General features: G+C 41.5%; 2 protein-coding genes across 4 annotated transcripts in view; one reads left to right on the top strand and one right to left on the bottom strand.

Moving 5' to 3' along the window:
- Window positions 1-27,175, bottom strand: part of Naa15-16 (N-alpha-acetyltransferase 15/16) — a 37,198-nt gene that overhangs the window by 8,567 nt on the left and 1,456 nt on the right. For both annotated transcript variants that reach the window (XM_076690705.1, XM_034339922.2), the window contains exons 4-8: window positions 27,014-27,158; window positions 26,682-26,939; window positions 26,251-26,561; window positions 25,885-26,166; window positions 25,594-25,807 (exon numbers count right to left, since the gene is read on the bottom strand). In XM_076690705.1, the coding sequence (XP_076546820.1) occupies window positions 25,594-25,807; window positions 25,885-26,166; window positions 26,251-26,561; window positions 26,682-26,939; window positions 27,014-27,158 (1,210 nt within the window). The remainder of the gene's footprint in view (window positions 1-25,593; window positions 25,808-25,884; window positions 26,167-26,250; window positions 26,562-26,681; window positions 26,940-27,013; window positions 27,159-27,175) is intronic.
- LOC117611737 (uncharacterized) lies at window positions 10,231-27,158 on the top strand. Of its 2 annotated transcripts, none has more exons than XM_034339914.2 (2): window positions 10,231-10,981; window positions 21,330-27,158. In XM_034339914.2, exon 2 carries the CDS (start codon window positions 21,333-21,335, stop codon window positions 24,492-24,494), a length of 3,162 nt encoding a protein of 1,053 aa, XP_034195805.2. In that variant the 5' UTR covers window positions 10,231-10,981; window positions 21,330-21,332; the 3' UTR covers window positions 24,495-27,158. The 2 variants fall into 2 exon arrangements, with proteins under 2 accessions (XP_034195805.2, XP_034195806.2); XM_034339915.2 differs by lacking the exon at window positions 10,231-10,981 and adding an exon at window positions 18,522-20,499.

The raw sequence follows: 27,175 nt of genomic DNA, 5'->3' as shown, positions 1-27,175 counted from the left end.
GTCTCACGATAAAGTGGTGACTGCACGTGACTAAGGTGCACGCGTGACACGTGCACGCATGCCAGGCCTGCTAACTGTTTGTAGGCCTAACCGCGACCAGAGGCGAGGAAAAGTTGGAAAAGGTTTTACGAAATCGACGGAATTGCTTCTATCGTTGGTCTTGGTACACTGTTTGACCTTGCTCGACGCACTGCGCGCCGGTAAAAGTGTCGTGTGTCGAAATAACACAGCACAGGACACTTTGAACGTTCTCGTATTTACCATTGCAGCAATTAGAATGTTATTACCGTGCTTAAGTTCTCGGGACGGCGAACAATTTATACCGTTAAGACGTCTTATTACAGAATTGCATAAAAATTTTCATATTCGAACGCGTCTAACGCATCTCGTCAACCGACGTTATTAATAGAGTGAAAGAGCACTTCGTTAATTGGTACGAGCTAGGCGTACCAATGGTGACTCGGGTCAGGAAAATATTATTTCTAATTGAGGACCTTGCGCGTATTACGAGCGTGCTCGGGAATGTGGAGCAACAGGCGGCACCGGCACCGGCATCGGCACCGGCACGCAACGTTTATGCAAATTGCATCCCTCGAATAGGTGAACGCGTGCACGCGTGATCATACACGTTGCCCCGCGCTCGTTCGCGGAGAAAAGCGATTCTGCTTGCTATTTCCTCGGAACGAGGCAACGCCTCGAAAATTCGATCGTATCGAGCTGAACCGTCTCGTTGCGAAAGGCAAACCCTCCGCAAAACAGGACTTTGACTTCAACCTCTCGCATTCCGATGATAATCTCCGATGATATATCTATTCGATTCGCGGCGAGGAGCGGTTAAAGAGTGCTCTAAAAACTTGTCACCTCTATTTTTGGTATTCTGCTGAAAATAAATTCTTAGCTCAAGCGTGTAACGCGCAAAAAAACTTGGGTTTACCAATAGAAATAATTGCAGTTAGGTAAGAAGCTCCAAGCAGCGCAAATGACGGGGGCGGCAAGGTCGATGGATGCAAAAATCTGGTCTTGCTTACATTGCGGTGATTAAATAAGAATAAAGGAAAAAGAGGAGCGAGTAAGGATGTTTAAATGACACACTTTTATCTTGGTAATCGGTTATGCAGAAGAAACAGCTGTAATTTCGATTTAACTAAGCGCGCTGTCGTAAACGGGCGCCCACGATGATCTTAAACGCGCTTCTTTCCCCTTTTCTCTATCGAGTTATCCGGTATGGTGAGAAAAGCAACGAGTATTGATAATCACAAATTGCACAATATTGTCCTAGAAAAAACAACCATCGTCCTCGTTCGATCTGAACGATCCACGATACTCGGAAACGCGATGACAACAGCACCAGAGACGTTAATAAATGATGCAGGAACTGTCGATTACACGAACGTCAACCACGATTACGAGCATGCACCGCTATATAATGTTCTAGGATCGAAATGACGGTAATCATGAGAGAAGGCTGCGTCGCCGAGATCGTTCTTGCAACGCTAACCGCCCTCGGTGGTCTCTTCTGTGTTCCATTTCCTAATCGCCGCCATGCTTTTTAATAACAACGGCGTGGCTGTACTGATTAATAAATTTCTGCGATTTCAGTCCATTCTAAAAGTGTCGATTGAAACATTGAAATTAATGATTTGAATGTTGAAATAATAAAAATAAAAGAATGAGAATACGAAAAATACGTAAATTTGTATTTTTCTTTGTATAAGAAACAACCTTTGAACAAAGCATAATATACAAGTTATTCAAGTTTTTGCAAACGGTAACGAGTTTAAAAGAGGTGAAAGGTTAAATTCCACCATACCTACGAGCACGTGTGTCCCACACGGTGTTTATAGAAAAAAAGAAAGGATACCAAACCCACCGATATGAAATATTGAAAAAATCAATACCGATGCACGCGCACCGATAATAATTGTGACAATGTTCGTTGTATCACGGTAGGTCATTGTATGCAGATCGAAGAACACGACTGGTATTCGCGGTGTAACTCATAAATTACATATTCGAAGAGTATCGTGACCGTAATGGCGTGTATGAGAAGCCTACCGTATAACGCACCGTTGACAAACGTATTGTTACAACTGGACGCAAAAACAATCGACACGTTGAATCTCGAGAACGCGAGCTACAATTCTATTATCCGAGAAAGTTTTCGATCGATTGTTCTTGGATCGGTGAAAAACACAAAACCATGATTCATCAATCGATTGGCAACACCTTCGTTTCCTGCCTCTTTTCACGGTGACTTTTTGCCGATTTAGTTAACGATTCGACACGGCTTAACGTGTAATGTCACAGAATAATCGTATTAAATGATTCGTCACGGAATTGAATTGTCGATCCAAGAAATATTTGAATTCGATAATTACTCGATGTTATTTGTCCTTAAACCTTGAATAGCTAAACTTGTGGGTCAATTGTGACCCAAACTTACAAAATTAGCCTAAAGTTAAATAGGCTTTTCTCCATGGTCCGCCGTCCGAAAGTTAATACATATACGATGCGGGGATGGAAAATGATGAATCTTTTATTCTTGAAAGTAACAATAGAACTTTCTTTTTCGCAGACGGTATAAAAATAAGAGACCTTATGCAGCAACCTAATATCTTGATCTTGAACGGTAAATGCCGTCGAAAGATCATCGAGAATCAGGGTAAGAAAGGTGTGCTCGAACTTACTGTTATTTTGTTCCTATTTGCAAAATCTGACGCAACGAGCGACCAAGAATGAAACGGATTCATGGCTCGTTCGGAATCTATTTTCCACCTAACATATTATGAAACCAGGGAGCTAGCTCTGTAAATCAGTGAGAAATCGAACAAATTCAAGCTGAATTTGCGTCATGGACCGAAAGGGGAGAGGCTACGAGGAATAATTGGAGCGGGTTCGTGTTCTTTGATCGCTTCGAAGAAGGTATTAAGGTGCTGCTGTTCATTATTTAACATCTATCCGCTTTCGGTCTAAAATTGAACCAGTTTCTTATTAACGATTCAGGGAAATCCTACTAACCTATGTATGATAATCGCATCGACGATCGTTTTTTTGGAATCGATGAAACAATTGTTCGATTAGGTTGAGAAATTAACAGACAGAGAACTTATGCAGCAGGCTGATATATCGTAGCCAAAGTGCTCGCCCACGATTCCTGTCGAAGTTCTGTGTATGGTGAAGGGTGTGTAAATGGTTCCACGGGGCAAGTGCTAGGCGTGGCTCATAGGAGAAATAAGAAAGGGACCCATGTACCGTACGATCGTGGTTACATCGAGTGGAAAGGCCTTAGATTACGGAGTTGGGATCACGGGCGACGCCACCGGAATGTTAACTTCCCATGGCGGGCTGGTGATCGACGCACGAAAAGAAAAGGCGAGTTTCGACCGGGTCTCTAATGGCAAGGCGAACGTGATCGAATCCCGGATTTGCGGCTGCAAGGTCGTAATCCCTGGCCAGAAGAGTGCATCAACGCGTGAGTATCGCGAAAATTTCATCGACAGGATGCTCTTGAACGGATCCTCCTTTGACCGGACCTCGACGCTTCCTTTGTCTTATCCTCTACCGCGGAACGTTGAACAACTTCTTTCTTTTATTTATAAGCACGAGGTGTGACTAATATATCGTAATTCCCTTTCCTCCGCTATACACTGAATTCTGATATTCGGATATTTAATGGCACACCCAATGGCTCTAGTAATTTTCTTAATTCTTCTTGATACAGGTACAACAATTACAAAGGGATTCTTAAAATAGCTCAGTTATTCACGCTAGCGAAAATATGTTAGATTTGGCTGTTAATCGGATTAACATTTTGTTTGGTCGTATTGGCGATAGACATTCCAAAGGATTCGAAGGAACCGCAAGGATCGGCTGGATTTAATCTCTGGTAACAGAGAGGTCCGGTTTTGACTCCCAACCGAATGGGACTATTTCTGTACCATCGCGTATCATCCTTTTTTTGGTTCATTTTAGCCTCTCGATCGGGCAGATTCTTGATGCAAACAGTGGTGTAAGAATTTTTTAATGTAATTTTAGCGTAATAAAATGAATTATCATCGCGAATACCTTGTCTGAATGAATGATTGCTTAATTATCAACCGGATGAGTTAATTGTTCGCAATAACGTTGAGATTTCACGTGTGTTAGGTAAACTTGAAGTTTCTATCAGAAAGGCTGAACGAAAACGTATTTTACGGTACAAGCGGATCGTTCGAGGCAATGTAATCACCGTATTCATGGCTTGGGTCATGAATTACCCCGCCACGTAACAGTTCCTTAGCTATTTTCGCTACAAACAACGCGAATACGAGAAATTGAATGACGAAACAACGGCTGAATATTAATGTTCATTGCCCGTGGCTTAATGTGCATTGTAATCCGGACGGGGAATGCAAAACACACTTGATTCGAATTGTTTTCAACTACTCGCCGGCATCCTGAATAACGAAAAATTACGCACGATTATCTATCTAGTTTTTTCTTTCTTTTTTTGCGCAACGGACACGCACGGGAAGGCCGATTTTTACCTTTTTTTCTCGTCGAAAGAACCATAGGTACAAATTAGATTCGAACGATAATGTATGGTAAAGTTCGCGAGCAACTTCTAAAAACATGGATCAACGTTTCTTCGATTCTTGACTCGATAATTAGGACTTGTTGAATCAACGATATCGGGACACTGCAGAGTTATGAGAATACGGTAAAACCAGCTTATTTGCGAGGGACTTGCGTCTCGTGAAAGCGTTACAAATACGGAAAGAAATGAGCCGATACAAGTGGAGGTTACGTGGCATCGTAATTTTTCAAAGAATCAAAATGTTTCCTATTGCGGTTTTCACTTGCATGTAAAACAGCATCGAAGAAGAATTTTATTTCGTACGGAAAGATCAATCATTTCCGTGTAAACAACTCGCGATACAATGGAAAAGAAACATTTGATTCGTTACGAACGATAAACCGATAATTTATCATCTTATTCGTGTATATAAATAAATGAAGCAAATTATTTTTGTAAAGTTCAAACACTTCTTCTTCCAACAGATTGAGTACGATTCCTGTACGTTTTAATATTTTCTCTTTTTTTTCCTGCAACATTGCGTGTTATTCGCTATTTTTTTCTCAATTTGCCAATATGGAAAGCGGCCGCAAATGCCTAACCATGAATAGGCAAATTCCGCGAACGGGGAACGCGCGAATATGGAGACTTTACAATTAAGGATACGTTCACCAATAATCGTGATCGATGCATTTTTTGTCATTCTGTATTGCTTCGAACATTTCTATGACGTACATTCAATATACTGAAACACCGCATTTTCCAGGTGGAAAAGAATTTATATGAATTCAATCCTTCATTGCGGAAAAGATAGTCATTCGTCAGATACCGTGAGTCACGCGTTAACACAAATATACTTAGAAATTCGAATACCAATAATCTCAATGTGAAGACTTTCAAGACATCGCACGTCAAATGGCGAGATTCGAATAAAGTCCGACAAGATTTGATTCTTTCGAAGATGATCTCGAACAATAGGACAGTTCAGTCGCAAAGACGAACCGAGGGCAATAATGGAAAAGGCCAAAAAGAAAGGGACACGCATAGAATTCCAACGAAATCACGGCGAAAGCGGTATATGTACCCGTAATATGCAACAACGAGCAATGACACTTTCGCTGTAGACGTTTCTTCTCCCTACAGAAGGTCATTGTACGTGTAAGAACAGACAAGGCACCAGGTGAATTCGTAATGAACGGTGGAACAAGAGCGGCCGTGTTCGTGCCGAATTTCTAATTCCACGAGCGAAAGGGAAAATCGGTCGTAGGAAAGTTCTGCGAACGAAGCCGATGAATCGCAAGCAGCACGGCGACGATCGGCGTCTTTTCAACGTAAATTAACATTACAAGTACCAGAGATTTCTAGATAAAAACTGCCGAAGAAGTCGTTGAAGTACAACGATCAATCGAGCCTTTCACGATTACTATTAAAGCTGACCCACTTCAACGACAGTGACCGGGTCAATCGTGACCCAGACCTACGAAACGTGTAAACAATACTGAAAATATTTTCATCAATTTTTATCTTTTTTTATTTTAATTTATTAATTAGATTATTTTGATTTCATCTGTCGTATAATAATTTCAGTTAATTTATGAATTGTTTAACCAATTTATGGACTGTTTGTTAAACTGGTAGCTTCGACTGAACACTGGTAGCAAATTGTATTTATATCCCGGTCTTTTATGCTGTGTCTATTGCCGTTGACTTAATTACGACAAACTTAAATAGATTGCTTCTAATTACAGCCTAACGAACCATCAATTTTGCATCATTCAACAGCTGATAGTTATCTTAAACGATCTATATCCACAGAAGTAGCGTTGAAAAGCTTTTACCTTTAACAACTAGCTTTTACCTTTATCATTAAATTAAATATCGACGATATATAAAATTAACAAAATTATTGCATTTTACCACAGTCAAACTGTTAAGATGCATTTATTCTATTGTCACAAAAAAGCAAACGAACTCGGAGCATTTCCTGTCCCGGCGTTAAAGTCACTGAAACGAGCAGAGAATACCAAGGAAGAGCATGCAACTGATGATCTTCATTCTGGTCAGATTCACGTTCAACAATACAACAGCGCAATGTTTCACAAAAGACAAGTTTCTTCCCGAATTTCTACGTTCCACAATGGCAACAGAAAGCGAATACGGAAGCAAGATGACACGGATGACCTATTAATCCCGTCATTTCTCGAGTAGAAAAGAATCACTTTTATTTTCAACAATTTATTATCACGCGTTTTATTAGCGACCAAAATTCTTCAGAAACATTCAATCTCTCTTGCATCTTTAAGGGCCCGCAGGGCCGCTTTAATGGCCCCGAGGCTGCATGTGAACTTTGTTTACGACGCACGTGTCATACGTACATAAATTTTTGGTAAAAAATGTACATAATTTCGAAGAAAACACGTCGGCCCTTTAAAGGTTATCTCATCTTTTCAAGTCGACAGGATACAAGGGCCGTGACATCGACCAGTAAAAGGAACAACTTTTTCGCCGTGATCTTGAATTTAATCGGCTCGACCCGGTTCTCAAGATGCGACGCGATAAGGTCCGTGAGAAACTGCATCCTCGCTTTCGTGCAAAATTGCGGGAAAACACGCCGGTATTTTATATTCGATGACAATGGTCGTTGGAAAAAAATATGAAAGAAATAAGAGACAAGTTCAATTAAGACCTTGTACGACAAGAATCGAAAATTTATTGCGTCTCTTTGTTGGAAGCTCGTGTTTAAATCACGGCCGTGGCAGCTACGCGTTGTCTGACGTTTATTATCGTCAAATTGAACGCTGCACGAGGGCGTGTTAATGAGAGAATTATCTGTACAACTCTCGAGGCGTAGGTGCACCGTTGTTTCTCATGGAATTATATATAGCGAGGAAAATTTCTCGAGTTTCCCCTCTGTTATTTAGACGAGCGAAGAAAATCAGGAAGCGATGGATTATTCTCGTGAAAGATTAATTTCCCGTCTGAAAATCGAGATGCATCAAGCGGCTAATTAATTGCAATTAGCAAGCTAGGAAATGTACTAACTTCTGATTCACCCTAATCACTTTTCACACCTATGCGAGTAATTTCATCGAGTTGAAATCAACTAATCACCGATGTCATTCGAAAATACAGTCATCGAACGTTCTTCAGTGCCGAAGAACTAATCTTGCCGCGAGGCAAGTGTCCAACTATTCGGCTGACCAGTGGATGGCGCCTAAGAATCGATAACACCAAGGTCGTGTGACCATCGTCGACCTTGATGGCATCGGGAATCTCTTTCGCTGAGTCAACCACGCTAGAAAACCTTTCGGAATAAACACGCATGGCATCCGTCCATTCGGCTTATCGATGATTTCGCGGGGATAGCGAGACACAGAGCGTTCCTGGGACGTCCTTAGAGCGACTGTGACTCAGGACGTTCCTGGGAAAAACGTGAATGAACGATCAAGCCTTAAAAATACCTTCTGATCGTTGCAGCCCGGTTGTTTCTGCCGGTTCAGGACGTGCGTCACACGGTCATCCGTCACAGCTCGTGGCTCGACGGTGTCGTCAGAGACCCAGAATACTGTGTCGTCGCCGATATATGGGATGTGACGAAAAGGATCGCACAACGGATGCTTCTGATTCGAGAGGTCATCGTCGGCGAACCAACGGATCGCGGTCGCGTTCGGCTAAATATGGTCGTGGGATGAGGATCGGGGATCGTTAATAATGCAACGAGATCCGCGAATAGAACGGAAGATTTCGGGTAACCCACGTTGGATCAGGTCGATATGGATTCTGAAAAATTGCTTCTTATTTGGACGGATGCAACGGGTGAACACGTTGACACGTGTCGTCCATGTGGATTTATCGGGAGAAAAATTAGTATTAACCCTTAAATAGCGGAGCCTGGGTCAATCGAGACCCAATCTTACAAAATGTATACAAGGATAAAGTTAAACGTATAATTTTTAATCGAAAAGATTTTCTACTTTGGAAGAATAAAATTTAGAAAATGATAATAACGTGAAATACAAAGTTAAATTAAAATTAAAGCTCTCTTCATGGTCCGCCGTCCAAAGGTTAAGCTTCAAGCGCTAATATTTGGTAATGAAAATTTGACCACTTAAGGAATGCATCGTCCGAATGACCCACACGCGAGTAAAATGATTGCGTGTCGTTAATGAGAATCTCTGTTCTCTTATATAATACGAGATAAACAGGTGGAACAGGTAGATCTATTACAGCGATGTGATGAGACAATCAAAGCCCTCGAGATGGTATTTATGAATCAAAATTCTTTGGAATATTTCTTGCAATTTACTTCAGTTACAATGGAAGTGAAGAATTGAAAGAATGGAAAATACGTACGTATAACAACACGTATTTAAGATACTCAATTTTTTGCTTCAATATAATTACAATTAATTGAAATTTATATTTCTTGTACGACTAAACGAGTGTACCGTGACAACTTTCACATAGAATAAAAGAGTATATCTGCGTCCGTTTTATTAAAAACAAGATGAAAATCGTGACAAAATTTCTTGAAAATAATTAAACTTTCTCCTCTTTCTCCTATTCCATACTGCAACCATAAAAGAACATACAATATTAAAAACACGTTCTCTTAAAGGACTCGAAACTGGAGTTCGATGAAAAAGGAACCGACATCCCGAAGAAATATATTGATATTTCTTGGAGTTTCGCTTAGCACGATCGTAAGGATGGTTATAAAATTTCTTGAACGCAGTTTCGGCAAGTGGGCCAAACTTCCGCGCACGTTCGTGTTCGTTGCACGTGACGAGAATCGCTAAAATTATTTTTGCGCGTACGTTCGACGGATATTTAGCCCGTTTTGTCAGAGAATGCATCGCAAGATGTCATATACAAAGAATGGCGCCTGCGTGGCGTCTTCCGTGACACAAACTTTTACCTATAAAAAAAAGAATGCAGTTTCATTTAAAAAGATCGAGCTGAGCCTAAAATTTCCAAAGATTCTCGACCTACATAAAGTTGGTACTATCATGAAAAGAAACAATGATAAACAGGCGACAATTATTAACCGAGATTAGCGGTCACGTCAATTAACACGCGACTCGCGTTCACGCAAGATGATTCTTGAGCGACACGATTATTCACGGGCCTGACGTTTCTGTTTCCGTGCTCATTACTCCGTTTCAAGGCACGCGTTGACAAGATCGCTTGTCAAGCAACTAATAAACCTACGTGCGAAGTATCCAATGATTTACCACATCACGATACTCCTGGATAATCCGTTCGCCAGATCAAACGACGCGTTAATCCTCGCGCTACCCGAGTCCATTGTGTAACAGTAGCAAATTATAAGATAAAGTTATTGTCGTCGATGTAATACAGGGTCATTTTCAATCGTGAGTAAAAAATCTTCCGAGATCCAACGATACGAGCGCGGACCATGAAGAAGACCTGTTGCGAATACCTTTTTTATATAGTCACCGTTGGATAGTAAAAAGCAGGTTTTTCCACGTCCATTTCCGTCTACGACGAACGCGATTATAGTATCATTACATCATTTACGTTTTTATTCGAATAACTGGAAGCACGTGCGCGGATACGTTGAATTCTATTTTCGTTTGGACGAAATTTACCTTTTCTCTTTCGACTATTCAACTCGTTAATATAGAAACATACGGAAGCATTTTCCAATAGAAACGCTTGTAACGAGAGGGTTAAAGACCGGGACGAATCGCGAAATGGAATTTCTCCAGGAATCTCGAGGAAGGAAATCAGCTGGATCGAATGGAGTTCGCCGATAAGAGAATAGGATCGACGAAGCAGGTCGAAGCAGAGGTGGGAATCGCGGGCGATTTTCCAGCGATCGCGGTGACCGATTCCATCTCGGTCGAAGAGGGAGGGCGGAAAAAGGAAGGGTGAAAGAGGCGTGCAAACGGAACAACACGATCATTCGGCACGGCAGTCGTAAGTGAACCTCGCGACACACACGGTTGGGTATTCGCTTTCGGCGCTCGCTGTACACGCTGCTCGTACCGCAGCGGCTGCTCGACGTTTGTCGCATCCATCCTCCAGATTCTGACGTTGTGTCGTTCGTATACGGTGCATGTGTGTGGGTGCGTATGTGTCAGAGAGTGGGACACTGGCGCAGGGCCAGTAGGATCCACCGATATAAAAGATCTGCGGTCACGCGGACCGCGAGGCTACTCGTTTGTTCATCGTCGTCCAAGTGCAGTGAGCGGATAGCGAGCGCGACTTTGCTTTCGCGTGTTATGAACTTGGCTCGGTGAAAACGGTGCCCGAATCGTGGCACGGATCGAACGGAAAGACTCCACCGGAACGAGGATACATGTGCTTGAATCGCGTACATTCTTCAGATCGCAGAGTAACACGCCGCGTATTAACACGCAGAAACAAGACGGGCACGAGTGGACGGATACTTAGAATATCGTGAGTTTCATTTTTTCATTTGAATTCCACGTTTAGCGCGGATCGCGGTCGAGGAATGGAGCCGGTTAGGTCAGGGTTAGGTGCTAGGTTTTTCCTTTGAATTCCACGTTCAGTGTCAATCGGTGCAATGAATAAATTCCTTCGAAAATATCAGCACTCGGGAAAAATGTAATAAAAACAAAGAATTCTAGATTAAATGTGACCTATACGAATATAAGAAATAGAATCTTCTTACGTCTGAATATTTCTTCGAATTCGTCGCGAACTATTCCAGTTTGAAGAAAGTGGAATCCGTTTTATCACTGACGTAAACTTGTTTTATAACCCAATCACATAAGAATACGATGTTTACACTGGCGATATCAATTGAAAGAATTCAACGTGTGAATTCAATATTTGCACGTGGATGAATGCTGAAGAAGTGAAATAAGAAAAAAAAGGTAACGGAGAAACATTGACGTACATCCGTTTCCTGGTACTTCAATCGTTTTCGATTCACGCTTTTCATGGCTTGTCAGGAAATTTATATAACGGACACCGGTATCGGCATAGCTCCTCGTGAATCATCGTCGCGTACCGGTTCACGTGCCGCGGACAATTATCGAGGGAAGGCAAAGGATCGAGAGTCCTTGCGTTTTCCGCTATGAATATTTATCGAATCGAATTTTTTCCCACTTTTTCTCGACCGATCGCGCAACAACTGTTTTCAATCGAGGTGACAAAAAATCGTGTCGATGGAACGAAGGCACTCGATCGCCGCCCCGATCGAACGTGTAATCATAGATGAAAACCGGATCGAGAGACTCGAATAATGAATGATCGATTAACACGAGCGCGAACAAAGTTATTCTAGATCGTTATGATGCTTTCACCGATCGACGATGTATTAAGTTGTCCAAGAAGTTTTTCTTCCATCAAGAAAATTCTTAACCCTGTAAAAGTACCGCGTAAACCGAAACTAAGGCTGAACTTGGACTCCAAGGGACGTAAAATGATTACATTCTTTATTTATAAGTTAAAAATTTTCGACCCGTAGAATCCAAAAATATAGGTCGTAGCTTTAGGAAATTAGCGGTTCAAAAGTTATGGGTATGTAAAGTTTCGCGTTTTTAGGGTATCGTTACTTTGACTCCATGTTGCTTCCATCTATCATTTGATTGGAACTTTACATACCCATAACTTTTGAACCGCTAATTTCCTAAAGCTACGACCTATGGTATATTTTTGGATTCTACGTGTCACCAACTATTAAAGGGCAATAATTTTACATCCTTGGAATCCAAGTTTAACCAAAACTAATAATAAGCGATGACTGAAAATTCAAGAATACAGTTTTATTTCCTCGAAATTGTACTGAAAATTGTTCCACGCGCGATGCTTCCGAGAAACGTTTAAAACTGGCACTGACGGGATGTAGATTATTACTGTACGATGAAAGAGGGCAGATAATATGGAGGGGAAACATTTCCCTGGACCTTAGACGGAAAAAGGATTCGAACTCGTTCGTCATGAAAATCTATGTGCAACGATCGAAATAAAAACAAGTCATTCTACTGTCAATGATCGTCGCGTTCTCACGGGTGTCGTTTGTTCAATAGTATCCGGTCAGTTCCACGTTTCGCGAAAGTTTAGATTTCCGGCAAATCGACGCGTGTGTGGACCATTATTTATTATTCGCTTAATTATCCTTGGATTTGTCATTAACGCGGCTAAAATCACTGTGCTTTCTATTCGCACTTTCACTTTGATACGAGCGCAATTAATGAAAAACGAGAGGGAAAACGCGCGTGTCGTTTTATTTTTGAAACCTGTCGCGATGGGAAATGTTATCGAGATTTCCGAGTTCTCGAGACCCAGATAATACCTCAGCGAATTCCTATGCAAGATTCTGGTATAAATCTTGCGATTTTTACTTGTGCAACTTGCGATACATTATTTATTGCACCGAAGAAACGCTTTATTTTATTCCCTGAAGCAATCCTGTTTAACTTTTATGATAATTTCAGAGAATTCAAATGTGTGTCAGACAAGCTGTTAAAAATAAAAATTTCAATGTTCTCCATAATTTTCCATAAAACACCGAAGGTATATACATTTGTAACAATTTCGTGTTTAATTATTTTCAACCTTTCGCGTGAAAAGTTCGCCAACTCGTATGTTAATCGCACATAACTCGAAATCAAAATGTAAAGTGTTGTATAATAAAGGCAATAATCTGTCCATGGTCAATGCTTAAGCTGAAATTGTGTACGATCGGAGGGTGCAAACGATGGATGCAAATGAGCGCTCGTTCTCTTTCGATATCCTCGAATTAAACGTGTCAAGCGATGCCACGTCGATCGTCGAGCAATTAAATGAAATTGTGACAAACGATCGTGCCAGTTTCGCGATTACTGCCACTATGAACTCTCGCGACAGCCAGTTGAGCAACGGCGTCCTTGTTTCAGTGATTCTAAGATACGCGAACGAGGTAAATTATGATCCAGAAATCCAATTTTCCTCGTGTACACCTTCCAGTTATCATCAGTGGAAAATACTGCAATCGGATAATTCTCCAAGAACGTCTTATACATCTTGAACAGAGAGGATCGAGTTGATCGGAGCACCGGAACCGCAACTACTTATCAACTTACGCAATATCGCTCTTTCCGTTGACAGACGAAAAAAGTCATAACCGAGCGCAGAGAAAGTGGCACGACGTCCAGGCCGACGTTAAACCGTGTCTGTTTTGCGGTTTAAACGGTTTATCATCGAGAACAGGGTCGAACTAGTTTCCCAACCGCGTAAAATTTCTGGCTAGATTCTGGCCCGATTTGAAATGTTGCTCTTTGTAGGCTTCCCTGGAAGAAACGGGCGACGTAGGGGAAGCAGGCTCCACTGTTAGGAGACTTTGCCGTTTTAGAGAAATTCCACGCGCGTAGCTAATCGACGCGAGCTGATAAGAAACGCTCGAAATAAAACATGGGTCCGTGAATAAATTAGCGACTAACGACCGCGGAGTATCGCGTCCGCGATAAATTCTTATTGCGATCCGGGATAACTGGGATCAAGGGAAGAGAAGAGAGGAACGACGAGTAAAAATACGAAGCACGGACCTTGGCACAACCTTCGTCGCGTTCAGCTTTCCCTCTCGTCCAGCCGCGACGGTCCTTAATTGCGTCTATCAAAAGCGCGAGCAGCGACGATATGCAACAATCTCGGCAGGGTCGAGAGCAAACCGTGGGAATGTGCACGTATACGAAACGGAAACGGAACGGAAAAGAATGTACGTGGTTCGGTATGTTCATAATTATCATCAGCTGGCTATGATTCATCGTGTTTCACTGTTATCAGCGCGTATAGGAGAACTTTCACGAAACGTACACCCACGGTGTTTGGACTAAAATTAACCCTCGAAGTACCTTGTATTTAAAAAATTGTTTGAAATATACAAGGTGTTCGGTAGTACAAGCGAAAAGGGGGTGATTCTACATGAAAAAATAAGTCGAAAATATACAATAAAAATTTGTCGTGTGAAGCTTTGTTTTCGAGAAAATCGACTTTGAATTTTAACCAACATTACCAAGGTTGGATTGGTCGTGCTGGAATAGTAGCTTGGCCGCCACACTCTCCGGACTTAACTCCGCTTGACTTATATTTATGGAGTCATATTAAACTAACTGTGTATTCTAAAGAAATCATAAATTGCGAGCAATTAAAAGAAAAGCTTATTGTAGCCTTTCATACATTAAAACAACAGAATACGTTCGAAAGCGTTCATAGAAATTTAATTAGAAAAGTAGAATTATGTATTCGGCAGAATGGGCAACATTTTCAGCAATTTCTATAATAATATACTTTATGATTACTTCAACATTCTATTTCATTACGTGTTCCTAATTTTCCGTTACGATAAAAACAAACTTAAACTGCGATAATATCCATCGAGACAATGATCCACATAATGAGACATGATCAAGTGCACGCGTACCCGGCGAAAATTCAAAGTCGATTTTCTCGAAACCAAAGCCTCACATGAAAAATTTTCATTCTATATTTTCGACTTATTTTTTCATGTAGAATCACCCCCTTTTCGCTTGTACCACCAGTTACCGAACACCCTGTATATATATATAAACATTGATGGTTCGTCTTTTTGAAAAAGAAATCGATGGTACAAAGGATCTTAATACGAAACCACCAACGCAGTTCTACATTCCATAATGAATCGAGTTTTCATTGCGCAGCTATCGCAGAAAAAGAGACCTTGATCGAATCGAGGTTTATTAAACGTTTGAAAATCACTGATCGCTGACTAATTGGAAGACAACAGTTAATTGGAGTCCTTGGGATCGATTTTTACCTAAAACGAACATCTTTCAGATGCCGAGAAATGACGAAAAGTCATCGTTCTTCTTAAATACACCGCTTTTGTTAAGCGTTTTACCACGAACGAGAACGAATAAGCAAACAGGTAGGGAAATATCGTCCGTGAACGCGCTGATGAAATTAGCAAGACTGTATTTATTGTGCTAATTATTGTATTATGCCTGAAAGATTCATAGTTTCGTAGCGAGTAGTTCAATGTCTAAGAGAAGCGTGACCAGTAATTAACAGCGAACTTTGGAGTACAGATATACAAGGTGGATCAAAATGGATGTTGCAACCGGTTGTATCAACAGTCATGGTCCATACTGTATTAGTTCCTTCGATTCGATCCTCATCGAAGCGAATCATCGTAAGAATTCAGAAAAAAAAGAGATTCAAGGTAGAAGAAATCTGCATATCCTTGCCGCGGTGAAAAAACTTCATTTGTTTGCAACAATAAATATAAGGAAAAATGGGAACAAAATACGATGATGCTCGTGCAATGAAAAAATTGGGCCGTTAACCTTGTCTGACCAGTGTTGCTTTTAAAGTCGCGATAAAAATGTAAACCGGTATTCGATCGCATACACCCGCCATATATGTTTTGATGCTTCTGCATAATAAATCTCGGAATGTTTTTAATAAAATAACATTGTTGTCCCAATTATGCATGCAAGATCGATCGAGAAACAGCGCCGAATCAAGGGCAGTTCTTTGGGAGGCTATAGCCCCAGGTCCAACTTTCCAGAGGGTCCTCTTTTAAACCTTTCATTTATTATATAAAAAAATATTGAATGAAATTTTTATTACTGTTGTCCCTTTTCTTTAAATTTGAATAAATTTCAAAATTTATTAATTAAGAAAGCCGTCGAAGGTTTGATAGCTCCGGGCTCCAGAAATCTTAATCCGATCTTGTCGAGGAGTTATTTTTCTCTAATGACGTGTGCGACCCACGATGAGTCTGCACATTCGAAAGCACCCGTGCAACAGGATATGCAAATAACATAGAAAAAAAAAGCTTCAAAATATGATTATACCGAATCGTAGGTATAAAATTTTATTGCGCCTAGTTAGAATTGCAATAAAAATTCGAGCATATCTCGCTGAGAATCGCGAAGATTTGAATATTATTATGAGTCACTAGTCTCGTCTATTACGTCGAAACAAACAATAACCGCGACTTGTACTACCGTTAAAGGAGCCACGGCTAAGAAAAGGAGAATAATCCAGCAAGAGTGTCGGGATGAACGAGACGAGCATATTATGCAAGCGAGTTACCTTGCAGAGCAAGCCGGTCAATGCCAAGGTGTTCCACTATGGTCGCAATTACTCGTCTCCACCGAGCAACCTCATCGATGATAATCGAATCTCTTTCGTCTCGATATTTCGCAGAATTACCGATCATTTTGACAACGATGAGTGGTCCAGTTAAAATGCACGACACCTTGACACGGTGAACTGTTGTCCGGTAGACTTCATTTTGCAAATCTCCAATTTCATTCGATACGGCAAATGATCGGTGAAATTTTGTATAAATATCTCTTAGTACGAAACGATCATTCGAAAGTAAATGACTGACATACAGTACTATTTATTAATCGATTCAAGAGTAACGGGTTAATTAGGAAACTGGATTTGAATTTAAGTTTTTACTTTAGAAAGTCGAACAGTTTTACTTCACGTTTTCGAATATGAAATGTGCAGTACCTTGATTAAAAGTGAACCTACTCTAAATGCCACGATATCCACTTTGCTGGTCATTGAGACGTACCACTGAAGTTACGGTTTTACGAATAATATCTTCAAAAGTGAAGAATTCAAAATGAAATATTCTGCGGTTCGATAACCTGTTATTAGAATCATAACTATCTACTGCTATGTAATACGTAATATGTTCGGTAATAGATCAATAGAGCAAACAAGAAAGAACCGAACTAGAATAAAATTAACAAAATTATGAGATATTTATAGAAACTGATACTAAAAGAGTGATTATATAAAATTGAATAATAACGATAATAAAATAGAAATACAGAAAGAAAGTAGTTACATCGGGTAGGTATTCAATGAAACGAAGTGAATTCGACAACGAAAGATTTATACAGAGATTGTGAACGGAAGAGAAATGAATACCCTGTTATGGCAAATTAACCAGGCTTAATAAGCGTACATACGCCTTTCGCAAATAAATGGCTACCTCCTTCGAGAAACACATCTTCTGCAGTCGAAGAGTTAAGACAATATAAAGAACTTCTTTAAAATCAAAGGAATAAACGTTCTTAAATATACATATAGACATCCGCCGAAATTCAATATGACACTTTCCTTATGTAAAGCGCTCGAACTTCTCTACGAGGGAAACAGATAACCTGGAGTGTACTTTTAAACGTCGCGACAAAGATAAGCAGAACGCTGTGCTGGTTTCAGCTTTCACCGGTTTGTTACGTAAACGCGAGGTTGCAAATTACCCGACAGATTTAAAATTTCAGAATTATTGAAATTTTGCATGACCAGGTCTAGTTCGGCGCGCGAAGTGCGTCAGTCGAACGCGAGGTGTTAACCCTTTCGGTGCTAAATGCTTCTGACGAGTGGCTCATCTATACACGAAGTACTCTATTATTTTACATCTTCCAACGCTGAAAATTGCACGTGTTCATCATCTGATATTATTTACTAGGCGCCTATAGCACTGAAAGGGTTAACAGCGGAACCTAGACTAAATGTGATTCAAACGTACAGGGAGGTATTAACTGTATTAATTAAAATTTTTAATTTATATTTTTTAAAATATAGAAGATAGAAATAATATGAAATACAAATGAAATAGAAATTGGGGTTCTCTCCATGGTCCGCCATCGGAGATTCGATTAACTCCGTCAAATCAAAACTGGACAACAGAGAACTCGGACGCTGTCATAACACAGGAAGCATAGGTAAAAGAATGACGCACCGAAAGTTGCTCGAAGGGATTAGCACGGCGTTAAGGAATTAATGCTGTTCACCGAGCACAACGCGAAACAAAAAGGAAAGTAGCTGAAAGCGTAAACTCAATTGGATAACGGCCGGAGTCTTGCGTGAAACACTCTTGTGTATTACTGGAAACCTAATTCGATCGAGCTAATGAAATCAACGATATTCGGTTAATATGATCAATATTTTTTCTGTTAGCACACGAGAAGGATGTCCTGCATTCAAGGCCACACGTGGCGATGCTACTGAAGAACTGATTGATCATAGTTGCCGTTTAGCGAGTTTGATTACCGTTGCCGTTAATTTACGGTTCATGGCCTTCTTAACGCGTTCTTAATGACACCGCGTGATGGTGTACATTTGAAAAACGTCGCGTGCGCCGAACCATTCATCGCGTTTCGAGCGTGGCAAATGAAATCTCGGTATCGTTAAGTGGTTACGTATCCGAAAGTATTCCAAGAGTATGTACCCCTGCTGAAATAGAAGAAGCTCTTCATTTTTGATACCCCGAAAAAAAATGATCTAAGAATTCACGTGATCTAATCAGAGGCTGTCCTTTGCAAACGTAAAAATAGAGCGAAGGATGTTTAATCCCTGGCCACACCGAGATGGAAATAAACCAGATCATTCTTTCAACATGTTTTATCTGAATGTTCAATCATAATTCTTTCGAAACTCTTACCGTTTTCATTGGCGTTCTGTTTTTAGACCGTTGCTAAATTCGAAATGGTGTACAAGAAAGTTTGAAAAGACACGTATTGTTGATATTAGCGCAATCTTAGCACGTTTTGTATCGCGAGAAATTCAGAATTTATGACAAATATTTGAAAAAACACGTGGAAGAATTCAATTGCTATGCTTACCCACGTGGCGAATTACATTCAAGTTTCTTGTAAGTGAATTTCCACTTACAAAAAAAAGACCATCGTGTTACATTCTCGAAATGGAAAGGTCCGAAAGACCTGTGTCAAAGGAAAGAATATCAAAAAGGTAGGAGGAAAGAAAGTTCAAGCCGGTTCGACCGCACTTTGTTATTCAAATCCCTAATCGAGTAAAAAGTACGAGGGACAATGCGCACGAAAGTGAAAGCCCAAGTGTCGAAATCGTTTTTCGTTCGACAAAGTTACAAGAGATAGTAGTCGATCGTATCGAACAATCGGCGAACGTGGAAGCGAACGATCCGTGGCAACAAGTGTTCGCGGAAAAAAAGGGTGCGAATTCGTTCGGTCTTCGCGCCAATTCTAATTCACACTTTTTTCCAAATCATCCAACTCCACGCGTGGGTGAGAAAAACGAAACATAATCGCGATCGCGTTAATGGCACGAACGTTAGTCAGCGACCACTTCCTCCTTTCTCAATTGGACATTGCCGCTTGGGAAATGGCTCCACCTTTCCGAACAAACGTCCTTGAAGGAGCTGGTGCACCTAGAAAGGTGATGAAAACCGGCCAGTCACGTGTACCATGCCGGTAAGAACGGCTGTGCTCGCCATTTTAACTCCGTCGCGACACGATCAACCGGTTTTCTAATGAATATCTACGAGTGTCTGTTAAATTGGGACAACCGTTCGACGCGTGATCTCGAGGAAAAAGCTGTGCAATCGTGCCTCGAGGGTGAAACGCGTCGACGCGAGATGCATTCTACGCGAGCGGAAATGAGTTTCGCGGAAGACGAACAGCTGACGCTTGAAGGATGAACAGCTGATGCGTTTTAAATCGGCTCGGCTTAATTCGCAACGTGCTACCAACTGATGGACACGTTCAAAGTCATCTCTTCCGACGTGGTGAAAGCAAAACACGTGGAAATTTGCTCGATAATAAGGGAATTCGAAACCACGGAACTCGGATTCGATTAAACGATCCTTGGAACTTTGGATTCGATTAAATGTTATCGACAGCGTTGTTGACGTTCGATGGAACTATCGTTCGAACTGGTAACCGTTAAACGATGCGAAATATACTCTCGATATCCACGGAACGGAATTTGTTGATCTTGATAACGAGTCTTTCGGTGATTGAAAAGCGACTCGTGCAAGGAAATCGCGAGTACTCGCGCTGAAACTCTTTTGCTGTACGCTCGACGATTCGCGGAAGGAGCATATTATTGCGGTTCAATTATAGCAATTGAATGACCAACGGGAAAACTGCCTGGTGAACGATTATCGTTTAGAATCACGAGCATCACGGAAACTAGGGAGAAAGGTACTTCTTTGATAGACTCGCCGTGTGATTAATGTGTCTGGTAATTAAATTCTTTCCAGTGGCTATTTTTCATTAATTTTCGCAGAATTACAAGTGATGGAAGTAGATATATCGTGCTAACAGCGACGTCCAAAGCGTTAACTTTGATTTATTCGTCGATTTTCTTAAAAGCAGGAACAGCGAAGCGATAAATTGGAACTATTGTCGGAAACAGGGTATCAGGTTATTGGAAGTTCGCGTTGCTTCTACGAGATATTAGAATGCAGAAACGTGAGCTTAGGTTTGTTACAACAAATCATTACGAGTTGTGGTACTCCGGTGACCCGTGAACGTTTGTCGACCGTTCACCGACTGTTCACGAGGGAAAGGCGTGGCCCCCTTCGGCTCCCGCATTCCCGTACTATTGCGATCCGCGTCAATGGAATTGGCGAATTTGCGAAATTCGCCTGTCCCCGAAAACCTTGACAAATCCTCGATACCATTCAGCTGATTTTATCGTTTAAATTATGAAAAAAATGATTCGGACATACGTGATTAGGATACGAAATGCCGCAGACCTGAGACAAGTCTGTTTAAGAATAAGAATTACTATTTCAATGCAATAGTTGAGAAAATGTTGTTTCAATGGGGAAAGCAAAGTTACTCCCGTGGAACGGAAACACCTCCGCAGCGTACAAATAAACTTATACTTTCCTTATGTACTCGGCACAAGTCGGTTCGTTTTAAAAGGTCGCGTTTAAGAATTATGACACTGAATCGAACGACATTATCGAAAATGATCGTAACGTAAAAGAAGGAGAAGTAAGGAAAAATTTTCATTTCTGTTCCAGACGATGCAGAAAAGAATTCGAGTTCAGAATCTCCTGCTAATTGCAGCAGCGTTAGCGACATGCGTGTCAATCGTCGCATCGTCGTCACCCTCGTCGAACAGGGAAAGGAGGCACGTCGGTGTCGAGGAATCTAGTCATCGGCCAAACAAAACGCATCATACGCCGACGGGTCGGAGTTTCAAATCGTCGACAAACAGGTACAACGAGATAACTACGGAACCCGGAAGGAAAGTGACGCACAGACTGATCGGAGGACACCTGAGAGCGGACGCGAAGCATGAGAATGATGAGACGTTCTGGGACGACGGAATTCTTCTGTCGTCGGCCGGAAACGGCAAGGAGGGAAAGCCTAATCGAAAGGACGATGACGACGAGAAAAAAACGCTGTCGCAGCAAGTGAAAGAGGGGAAGTACGGTTTGATACAGGATGAAATTTATGAAAAGCAACCGAAACGACCCGGTATCATCAGTTATCTGGGCAATCCAGAAGTACCAAAGGATACGATTAAAAATCTTGGTGGTCTCGACGAAGATGATATCTGGTTGGCAGAGAACCACGTGCTCGTGTTGAGAGGAGGGAAATTTCCCGGCCACGAGAGCACGCAAAAGGACGGACAGACTTGGCCACCGATCGACAATTACAAAGCTCCGAGAAGACAGGTCAAGATACCATCGAGGCCGAAGATACCGCCGCCCTTTCCGGTACAGCTCACGGAGGGTGGTCCCGTACAGATCATCGGGACGAACGGTACCAAGGATATCGTTAACGGATCGGTCGACTACAAGAAAGACCCGTTGCTTACGAAAGGATTGTTACCAGAAGATGGTCCGCTCTTCGCCGTTATATCCAACGGAACGATCCTGACGTCCGACCAGAAGAACGCGACTTCGAACGAAGAAAAGCCAGAATCTCTGCCACCAGGAAATTTTCCACCGTTCTATCACGCGATACCACCAGGCGCGGTGTTTGTACCACCGCCTGTTAATCTGTCGGATTACGACGAAGAGGATCAGTCGATTTATTATCCACCGCCGTACAGCTTTCAGTACCAACAAGACAACACCACCGCGGTGCCACCTGGTCCTCTGGTCCCAGGTATCATCCTCCCACCTCCGCCCGACTTCTTTTCCCCACTCGAGGATAAGAAACCTACTACGAAGAAGTACACGAAGCGTCCAGGAACCACAACTTCCCCAAGACCCAGGCCTACTTACTTGCCACCCAGAAAACTAACCACGAAGCAGTTCAAGAGTACAACCACCGTGCCAACCACTAAATCGAGATCGTCGATGACGACCAATACCAAAGGGTACGGTAGGACGTCGTATAAGAATTTAACGGACGCTTCTACGCCCAGAATGAAAACTAAGCTTTATATAGAGGTGACGACACCAAAGTCGGATAAACCTACGACCCTTGATAACGCGGAGCTTTATAGCGTCAGTCCTGTGATAGAGAATCAAGTGACCAACCAAGAGAACGTTCAAGAAAAGAAACAAGCATGGCCAGGATTGGTGAGTAAAACAAATCCTATAGTGGCTTACTATGCCACGACGACGCAATCCACCTTGGAAAGACCAGTGGAGGTTACGCCAGCCACGGTAAAGAATATCGTTACTACAGACACTCCGGTACGATCTAATAGCCAAGCATCCTACTACTTTTACGAAGAATCGAACGACGAACCGATCGGCACCACCGCCAATCCGTCTTCGTTCTATTACAAAACAACAACGGAATCGCCGTTCTACGAGACGGTAACCAGGCCACGTTTGGAAGACAAGAAGAAACAATACTATAGCGTGGAGACGATTCCGTCGCAAGAAACCTCGAAGGACTATAGTATTAAGTTTATCGGTTCGCTGGTGAAAAACTCTGGTCCCGTTCGCTACACCGACTCGACAGTCACGCGAACATCGTCCAACTATGAAACGAGTGGCTCGGCCAGAACTCAGGGTCAACGTATGTTACCTGATCACGCGCCTCTCTATTATCAGACGATATCCGCTCGTCCAGCCGTGCCGGTGCAACCTTATTACACCACTGCTAAGCCGCCGCAGACCTATTACAGGCAAGAGACGAAACCAAAGCCGATCTATCAGTACAGCTTCGAGGCAGCTGATTACTCGAAGCGCGGCGATCATCAAAGAAGCAGGTACCAGCAGCACCGCCAGCAAACCAATACCTACGAAGGATATCCAAACGTTAAAGTGAGCAAGATCGGCTACGACGATCATCGAAATGATTATCAACAGGATGAATCGGTGGTCGAGAAACGGGTCAGACCAGAAAGCGTACCGTACAAATCTCAACAACCGATATACACGCCGACCAGTCATTCGCTGATCAGTACTACGCCGAATCCTCATCACGTTTATTATACTCAACAAGACGACAAGTTCCTGGACGAAGTAACGAAAGAATACTTCACGATGTTCGGCAAGAAGATAGCCCATAAGAACTTACCGAGCACCACGCCCATATACCCGAAATCGAACAGTGTTACGGAACGTCCGGATTACAATACGAACACTTACGTGGAGAACAATTACAACACTGCCGAAGCACCGATCTATAAGACACCCAACGTGAAAGTACACTACGGTGATCAATCGCAGAGACCGTATTCCCTCAAGGATGATATTCTCGTCAATTACAGGCAACCCCTTCCCCCTATCGAACCGGACAGCGAATTCATCGCGGTGATAGATCCCAGTCAACAACCACCGAACTACAGACTGGCCGATAGAGAGGATCAACCTTTCGCGTCAATCCGTGCTTATCCCCCTCAACAACTGGTGAATACCAGGAACGATGCGTCCACGAATTACGTGCCTATCGTGGAGTCACCAGAGGAGATCGACGAGCGATATCCGCAGCTACCGATATCCCTGGCGGACGACATCAAAGTGAATTATCGCGATCCGCGACCCACTATCAATCCGGACGCGGAATTCATCGATCCGCTACCGGTGCGGGACAGCCAAGAGGAAAAGCAAGCAAAGGCCTACTTCGCGTACAGATTGCCAGGCGATGGTGGACACTTTTATTTCCTAACGCCCCAGGCGATCACGCAGAGGCCGGAACAGAACGGCAGTCACCTATACTCGAAATCGAGGGGAACGAGACTGCTGAGACGTCGACGGTGGCCGGCCAATGTCTGATAGCATTGGCTGGATTAGGTGCGATGCCATAATAATAAATCGTCGGGGAATGCACGATCGAAATTTCGTGTCGCAAGCACACGAATCGCGACCTACCGTTTATAGGATGTATTTATTATAATAATTACGTGTAAATAATATACGCCACGACTTTAGAATGTAGATGACTATCGACGCCTTATTTCACTGTATCGGATGCTTAATTTATGCGACTTAACTCTCCCGCTTGTTATAGATTGATACAGATGCGATACACGATGCTCGCGTGCGACCAAAGGTACGCGATTGTTCAACGAGCGAACGATCGTCGCGTACTCGCCCGTTGTCTGTGATTAATGAACGAAGTAAACACGTACCGTGTATATAGTTTGCGATTATTGCGTTAAGAAATCAATCGTAGAGCGCAAAATACGTCTTTCTTTCTTTCATAAAGCGTTATTCAAGTATTTTATGTTCATTCCCGCATGATATTTTATACGTTCGTTGCGAAATCATTCAAGAAACTGTAAATACGTGTGCGAACAATTTTATATGTAACATGACGTAACTGTATGTAACGTTATTTAATTGATGGTATTATTATCGTAGTGTTAAAATTAGAATGTAAAAGATAGATGTTTTCAATAAATATATGACTTGCGATTATTTAAGTTTGAAAATAAATATTTTGAAAATAAAGAAACTTGACGAGAAGTCTTGTGAATCTTTTTGTAGGAACTACGTATAGCGAACAGTTGCTAATTTAACCCTTTCGCTACTAACGTCTGACGCTCGCTGCGCACTGACGGTGAATTTTGCATTCATTTTTAACTTTGGTAGAGCAGAATATTATTACATTGTTATTTCTATAGTTGCCGATTTCTTGTATTTAATTTCTATTCTATTTTATATTACGAGATTATTATTTTGTTATTTTTATTTTTTAAGCGCGTCTGCGTTAAGATTACCCCGTACCGGCACAGCGCATTCGCGAGCAAGTCTGCCGTAGCAAAAAGGTTAACGTTATACCGCGTATAAATGCGTTAAATATAACTCGAAAGATAGTTAAAAATCATTTGATAAAAATAAAGGATAGGATATGTTACAAATGCAGACTTACCAGTGTCGATTTCTTGGGATTGCGTTGGATCGGGTAAAGGATCGTCGAACAGCCGTAAATACACTTCGATTGCACATTGCGCTGCCTTAAAGTAGAACGGATGAGATCGTAGCACATCTTCTAACCTTAAGAGACCCACGTAAGATCGCAAGGTCATCTTTCTCATACAATACGTATGAAAGTCAAACTGATCTTCTATGATTTCGGAAAAGTGCTGTAACCGATAAAATATGATTGTTAGCACGGTGCTGTAAATCTTCAGATACTATAAATACGGAATAGAATAATTACCCTATCAACTTCATGACACTTCTTCAATGCCTCCCCATATTTTCCAAGACGTTTATAAGCATTAGCTGCTTCTGTCTGAATCCACATACACTGCATTTCGTTTAGGTTTTCCATGGCTAAAACTCCTTCTCTAGTGAACTTTCCACAAGTCTCTTCAGCTTCTTTAATAAGGTTTGCGCGCAACATGTACTTGGCACATTTCGAATTAATATATCGATCTGCAGTGTCTAATCCTTGTGCTTCGTCCAACCATTTATAAGCCTCTTGGACATCGCCGGCATGCTAACAATCGTCAAACGTATACGTATTATTGAGAGTATTTTAATGAGAAATTTACAATAAAATTTATATTTAAACAGAACTAACCTTATAAATGCGTCCTTTGGTAACGAAAAGTTCTATAAGTGTAGGAGTATGTTCTATGGCAGCATCGATTTCATTCAGTGCTTTTTCTGTAAGTCCAAGATGATCGTAATGTTGTGCTAAATAATAGTAAGTCCACAATAATGCCGAAGCTGGCTCGCGTGGATTATCTCTTTCTTGATCGCTAAAATGTCCGTGAACCTTCAACGCTTCCTTGTATTCCAAAACTAAAGACTGTATAATATCAACTTTCTGTTGATCGCTATAGAGGGAACGAAGGTTTACAAACAAAGGTGGTACACCTTTATGAAGACCTGCGACGCAAGTAAAATTATTTACATTTTTACTTCACCAGCTAACATTCTGTTAAAAATGTATAGAATAATACAGCGCAATGCTAAAAAAAAAATTCACGATGGAATCGCGAATCGTACCTCTTCGTAAGTACCGATCAACTAATGCTTTAAATTCATCTCCTACAGCATAATTTAGTTGTAAGCGTCGTGGCGCTAGCGCTCTAGGAAACAGTTCTTCGTATCTTTGGAGCGTAGCTAATGTTTCATCGGGTTTAGTATGTCTCTCAGCCTCTGCTAGCCTAGCATAGTATGTTGTATTTTCAGGATTTATATTTAAAAGCTCCTTATAAACTTGTGCTGCTGCTGCATATTGTTTTAACTGTAATCTTAATTTACCTGATAAAACAGACAATTAGAAAGAATTAAATTAGACATTTAACATTTTATAAAGAAGAAAGCCATTAACTCACCATATGTTTCTTTCACAGTAACTTTATCACAAATTTGATCACTATATTTATCGAGATGTTTCAATGCTTGTTCACATTCTCCTGATTCTTGGATAACCATGTTTTCATACAACAACAATTCACTGTGTTCATAATCATAACAGATCTGTACATTTTATAAGT

This window comes from Osmia lignaria, chromosome 10 (assembly GCF_051020975.1).
Source record: "Osmia lignaria lignaria isolate PbOS001 chromosome 10, iyOsmLign1, whole genome shotgun sequence".
In the NCBI taxonomy this organism is placed as follows: domain Eukaryota; kingdom Metazoa; phylum Arthropoda; class Insecta; order Hymenoptera; family Megachilidae; genus Osmia; species Osmia lignaria.
Note: the sequence above shows the minus strand (reverse complement) of the source record. Positions and strands in the feature narration are given on the sequence as shown.

Excerpts from the sequence above, each read along its gene's own strand:
- LOC117611737 (XM_034339914.2), top strand. The coding sequence starts at position 21,333 with ATGCAGAAAAGAATTCGAGTTCAGAATCTCCTGCTAATTGCAGCAGCG.